The sequence below is a fragment of the Blennius ocellaris genome (assembly GCF_963422515.1).
Source record: "Blennius ocellaris genome assembly, chromosome: 8".
Taxonomy (NCBI): Eukaryota; Metazoa; Chordata; class Actinopteri; order Blenniiformes; family Blenniidae; genus Blennius; species Blennius ocellaris.
In genome coordinates, this window is record NC_137657.1 from 14,058,223 (window position 1) to 14,065,026 (window position 6,804).

Here is a 6,804-nt window from a genome sequence, read left to right on the forward strand (position 1 = left end):
ATGACAAGTGAAACCAGATAAGGTGACGTAAACCACAAGGTGCAATGAGGTGTATACTTAATTGTGCTATTAAAGACGCAAACTAGGTTTTTAAAACAAATAACATGTATTACTCACAAAAGAGCATGGATATTTCCCAGTACTCGGGAACTTTCATCGGATAATAACACAGTTCCCAAAAGTTCTCATGTTACTCTTGTTCATGGTGAAAATCTGAGATTTCAACTCAATTCCGTGAAAGCAGGGCAGCATAATTTCTAAGGCGATCAGGTTTTTGTGCGTTATCCTGCACAACAGGGACCTCATGTGGTGAAAACACACTGCTGTCGGTTTGACAGTGACGCAAACAGCTGCATATATATATATATATATATATATATATATATATATATATATATATATATATATATATATATATATATATGTATATATATATATGTATATATATATATATATATATATATATAGAGAGAGAGAGAGAGAGAAAGAGAGAGAGAGAGAAAGAGAGAGAGAGAGAGCAGCTGTTTGCTCTTACATTGTTATTGCCAGTGCTCCCTGTTCTCTTTGAGTTTGTTCAAAAGGTTGAATAAATTAGTTTAAAAATCGTAGATGATCTGCAACTCAATGAAATTGCTATTCTTTGTTGGCTTTAAAGGTACGATATGTAGGACTTGTGTAACTTTGTGCACTAGACGGCAGTAGTAAGTCATTGTATTGTGCTGAGGTTCTTTTGTTGTAACCTGGTAGCATTTCCATTATATATATATATTTTTTTATGGCGCCATTTATAAGCATAACTGCCCTCTTTTTCTTTTGCGGGATAGAGGACAGTCTCCACAGTACTGGGACTCCTCTTTTTATGTTAAATATGTTTATAATTTTATGCATTGAGCTAAAAATGAACACATACTACAACTTCAAAGTTTTACAGCCACATAATAGTTTAAAGGCTGTTTGGTAAACTGATGTAAAACTCCACTGTGGGCAGTGATGTACTACGCTCACCCTGAAAATGATTGATTGCCTGAGTTTCATGGTGATTAAAGATTGTTTAAAGATAAACAGTGTTACTCGAGCTTCTGTTATCTTCATGCATCTGCGGAATATTGATTAGTCTGATAAATAAAGCCCGTGTCATGAGTAGTTCACTGTGTTGCTTATCTTCATCTGGTACTGAAGTTTTTTGGAGTGTTTGATGAGCCTGGGTGAGCGGCTTCCTCCTTTCAATGCTTTGAGGAGATACCATCACAAACTGCAAGTATATGGTCAAACTATCCATTATAATATTAAAACACACTTTCTAAAACTAGCATTCCACAGCAAAACCATAAGTTGAGTACAACAATTACAGACTGGCGTTTGCCAGATATGTTTTTTAATTAAAAGCATCCTACTATCAGGAGAATTGTAATGTGTCTTTTTGCTTGTGAATCCCACCAGCTGTTAACAATATTATCTTGTTATGTGGGAAAACAATGTGACGCTTTCTCCCACACTTTGCAAACCACTGATCGAGCTTCATCACACGCTTTCAGCACCACACAGCAACTGGAAAAGAGAATTAAAGTATCCACTTACAGTGCAATAAAGTATATAAGGTCACTCTTGGAGGTCGACAGAACCCATAATACTAAATGTGATGGACAGGCTGGACCTGACCACTCATCCATCACCATCAATAAGATGCGGAGGGTCAAGTAGAAAGGAGAAGATATACTTTGTCCACATATTACCTGGTACGTACTCAGTCTGTCAGCCTGTCAAAAGTATCAGGCGTTTCCGTTGAGATGCTGGATGATAACAGTGGTTAAAAATAAATAAATAAATAAATAAAAGGAGCTCACAGCAAAACAGTGCATTGATTTCAAGCCTCGCACCAGTGACCTCATGTCAACCCTCCTGAAGGAGATGAACTTCATAGAAGTGATGTATAATTATCTCCACCAATCAGCGTTCAAGGCTAAATCAGTCCCAGGTGTTCAAGGGGATAATCAGGTCTGGGATGCCAAGCCCTGCTTGTTTCAGTTGGCCGAGCTCAGCTTGTTGCCTGCATGTAAATTACAGGTCTTTGCTGCATGAGAGGAATAAGAAGTGGAGTCGACACAGCTCTGCATCCTGAGTTGTGCTCGGCCAAGTGAGCGCGAGACACTAAACGTTTTCATATTGCTGACAAATTAGTGGATGGTAAAGCAGCAAATGCACTTAAGTGTATGTTCAGGTCTTGTAAAAGACTGAAATAATAGAATTTATGACAAATAATCTGTGATCAAGTTAATGAGTCTTTATTTTTTACATCTATGGGTTTTTGAGCTCTCGACGTCTGTCGATCACAGTTCAAACACCAAATCAGATTTACAGCTCAGTGCAATTGAAACAACCCAAAAGCTTCAAACGGATGTTTTTGGTCTGTGGGGGGGAAACTTGTGCACCTGACATACGGCCGTGGTTTCAGGCTCTCTTTAAGAACCCTCTGGCCAGTCTGATTATTTTATTCAAGAAAGGAAGGAGAAATGAGTCCATACGCTGACAGTCCAGTGGCGATTGTTGTTAATAAAAAAAGCACTTCAAACTTCTTCAGCAAAATGTTTGTACTGAGGTGATGCAACAGTGAAGCAATGCTGTTGAACTTTTTGTCACCCACAAGGAAAATTCTCAGTTTACAATCAAACAACAACTTCCATGTTATTAGGGGGTAAAAAAGGCCCTGGAGTGCAGTTCACTTTATAAACCACCACAAACTTGATGATTTACCACCAAGGACTAGTAGTGTTGCATTTGTTACTACAGAACAGAAAATTATTGCGTTGTAATCTGTTGCAGAAGCAGACTTTTATTGCACTCCGATGACCAATACATGGAGCATAATGCACAACAAATTAAAGCAATGAATCAATATTAAAGGCATGGACATAATTGATCTCATGCTGGCAGTTTGCTTTTATATTTTATCATCTTATCGCGCAGATTTCCCACTAACAAGTTTCAACACGAGAGTCTTCACATTATCTCCGGAATAAAGAGCTCAGGCATCAAACTGGTTTGGATGAGAAAACATCTGATGTGAAACACATTGTGGGCAATTTGTTTTTCCAGGAGAACCTATGAAAAAAAAAAATCAAATAAAAGAAATCAGTGTGAAATTTCAGTGACAGCAACATCAAATGTTGTCAATAAATAACATTATTATCAAATATGCTCTGACCTGCCTTGTCTTCTCACTTCAGGCTCAGGGTCAGAGCACCGACGAGCAACATGGAGAATGAGCAACAGGGAGCAGTGCACGATGCTTCAAGAGCAAAGAGAAAAATAAACACCATTACTTGTGATGTCAACTGGTTTTAAAATGCAAAAAAAAAAAAAAAAAAAAACCTCCACATAAAAAATGTAAGAAGTACATTCATGCTGAATTTATTTTACCTCTCAGGTTCAGAAAGGTTGAGTTTTCCATCATGGTCACAGTATTTCTGGCAGTGCACGTGTAGTTTCCAAAGTTGTCGACCTCCAGTTGCTCTATAACGTACAAGGAGCTGTTCACATGCGTGTCATTGCCGTTGAACGTCCAGCTGAAGTTTGCTGGAGGGACGGAGGCCGCGATGCACTGCAGGGCCACTCCGGGACCAGGGGAGATTGGGGAGGGTCCGACGATGGATACGTTGTGTGGTCCAACTGCACAGACGAAGATGTGTTACAACTACAAAGTGCAGACTTTTATTTATTTATTTTTTAAATTTCTTTTCAGAAAATCCATTTGATTTCACTTTGAAACGAGAGGTTCTGATTTCCCTTCGAGCGCTTACAGTTGACGATGAGATTGTGGGCCACGGTCAAGCTGCTGACCGGGTTGCTGACTCGGCACTGGAAAGTGCCGTGGTGCGAGTTGTGGACAGGCTGTAAGAACACAGTCTTGTTGTTTGCGGAGAAGACGACTCTTTCGCTGGGTCTGAGAGGGCGTCCATCTTTAATCCACACTGTGGTGCTGATGTTGCCGGAGGCCTCACAGGTGAGGTTGGTGGAGCTTTTATCTTCTATGAGGACTGCAGAGGGGCTGCTGATGCTGGCTCCAGATATGAGTGCTGGCAGTGTGACAGTTCAGTGAAAATAGTAATAAGATAGATAAGAGCATAAAGTTGTAATCATGCTGTCAAATCTTGAACCACCAACATATAAAATATCATCATAACTCTTGAAGAGGGATTTATCATGGTATGATAACTTAGTAGGGATGTTAAAACTGGAAATACATGATCAGCTTTTTTTGTTGTTACTGAATACTAATTAAAACTTTAAAACAATTTTTTATTTTGCATTTGTTGATTCTGTTGATTTAAAAGAGACAAACTACATTCAACAGTCAAGCAGCATTTCAATTAGGAAGTACTTTGTAATCCACTCAGTTAATTTTGAATAAACAGTCCAAGACAGTTTAGAAAGACACAAAGAACAACAAAATATGAAACATTTCATTTTCAGCACTTCATTGCCTTAAAAAAATTTTTTTTAACTGTCTGAAACATGACAATCCCTGTACTCTCTGCCATATTGTATGCTCATTTTACAACATGACATATATATCAAAATATACAGCGACAGTACCACTGCAAAACCTCCAATATGGAGTGTTTGACTGACAGTCCAAGCACAATGTAGCCAAAAAGACAAAGGTACACGACAGAATATAAACTAAAGTGATAAAAATATGCAGCAGAAAATGGAAACCGAGCAGCAGAAAAAGTTCAGAGTCTCCGAGAAAGTTGTGAGAGACTGGAGAAAAGCAGAGACACTGCTACAGTGACGAATAAGACAAAGACGGTCTCCAGTGGCGCTTTTAGCTCACGAGCCGAGGGAACAAATTCACAGTTGGGACCTCGAACAGCAGCTGCTGGCTGAGGCTTATCGACGGTGCAGATGTGTGCCGGCATGGAAGAGTGAATGCGTCTTATACACAAGTGTGACTTATACTTGTTTGTTTCCTCTTCACAATGTTTTTTTTGACAGATGCAATTTATACTCCAACGTGACCTATAGTCTGGAAAGCACAGTATGAATATATAGTAAGTTATGGAGTACAGTTGTCCTCACTGATGAAAAGTATCATATGGACTTATGACAGCTCATCTGGAAGCATTCCTCCTTTTTGCATGTTTCCATAAACTTTGAATGCACGGAATAACATTGATTGATAGATGATAGATACCCACCATACACATTCAGGGTGATCTTGCCCTCTTGCCGCAGTCCTCCGTCTGGCATGATGCTGACGGTGTAGTCCCCACTGTCCTCCAGCCTCAGGTCTCTGAGCTCCAGGGAAGCTGTGGCTCTGTCCAGGAAGATCCTGTCGGCGTACCCAGCGTCAGTGACGTTTTTACTGGTGGAAGTGATGATGTTCGCCTCATTGAAACTCCAGCTGACAGACAGGAATGGTCTTTCAGGAGGTCTGATGCTGGTGGTCAGCTTCGCTGTCCCTGCTACAGCTCCAATCACAGGTCCTTGGGGTAAAATCCCCGCCCCTGTACACCTGCCTGATGAGGAGAAGACAACACAGCAAAACTTTGAGAGTAATTTGGCAACATAAACATCTTAAATCTAAATAGCAAGGAAAATTAAGTAATAGATGATCTAATCAGATTAAAAGCCGATAGCATTCTCCATATAACATCATCTAAAGAGAGATCGACCTGATGAAACAAGAATCACAGCAGCCCAGACGATGCACTTCTCCATGGTTTACAAATATTTCTCTTCGCTTCACGGTGTGCTCCAAAATCTGAAACGAGGAGAGTTACAGGTGCTGCAGCTTTTATTGTCCTACCCTCACATCCCAGGACCGGCTCCAGCCCCCCGATCGCTCATAAAAACCACACAAAGTGCAAACACAACCACAGTGCAGGAAACTCCTCGGCCTGTTTGTGGTCAGATAGGAGTTTCCTAAACTGAAGTTGAAAGACTTTTCATTTGAGAAATATTGTTTGTTTTTATTTAAAAAGTAGTTATCCATCCAAATAGCATTTAAAAACAAAATATCTCCGACTAAGATAATGACCAAAGAACACATTAACAACGTTGGATAGATAATCCTAATCTTGGTTTAAAAAAAAAAAACAACAACCCAAAAACGATAAATGAACTGGTCCCATAAGCTTAACTCAACAAAATGTTATTATTTCTTTGATGAATCAGATTATACAAAAAAAATATGTTGCATAGAGCAATGTTAAAAGGACTAATTTCCAACTTGATACCAATGTTGACAGTTGAAGATGAAACATGTCATCTGATCCACTCTTGAAAAAGAGAATATGAAAAAAGTAAAAGAAAGTTTTTTTCCCTCAAGACTAAAAATTCAAAAGTGGCATATTTCATTTCATCACCTTGTTACCAACGTTGCTTTTGTTTTACCTGCACATAATTAGAAATAAATATTATCAACATCTAAATTATGATCTAGTTTAACAGATCTGTAATGTAATGGACTTTACTGATATATTTCACAATATCAACAGTGTAGTACTTCTCACCCCATAGCGAGTAGGTGTGGTGACAGCATGTTCTCTTTACGGATGTGTGTGTTTTCTCTGAGTTTCTCTGAGTATCTATCTCTCTGGATTTGCCCTGTGAAGGACTGGTGACCTGTCAAGGATCGACTCTGCCTCGCATTAACCATTATCAAAAAGAAATGGTTGGATGGATGCCTCGGTCAGGATTTTCCACAAATACATAACATTTTGTATTACGTCTCCTTCTGTGGAGGCCTGAGTCACTGAGGTGGCGTTTCGGGAGGCAGGCTGTTGTTTATCAGTTTTATGA

At 39.3% G+C, this 6,804-nt stretch overlaps 1 protein-coding gene across 1 annotated transcript; it reads right to left on the reverse strand.

Moving 5' to 3' along the window:
* Nucleotides 1–3,215: 3,215 nt before the first annotated feature.
* LOC308133190 (cell adhesion molecule CEACAM6-like) lies at nt 3,216–6,520 on the reverse strand (the record flags this gene model as incomplete). The annotated part of the gene is made up of 5 exons (XM_080500491.1): nt 3,216–3,286; nt 3,418–3,666; nt 3,798–4,073; nt 5,199–5,515; nt 6,516–6,520. 5 exons carry the CDS (start codon nt 6,518–6,520, stop codon nt 3,216–3,218), a joined length of 918 nt encoding a protein of 305 aa, XP_080356617.1.
* Between the last annotated feature and the right edge of the window lie 284 nt (nt 6,521–6,804).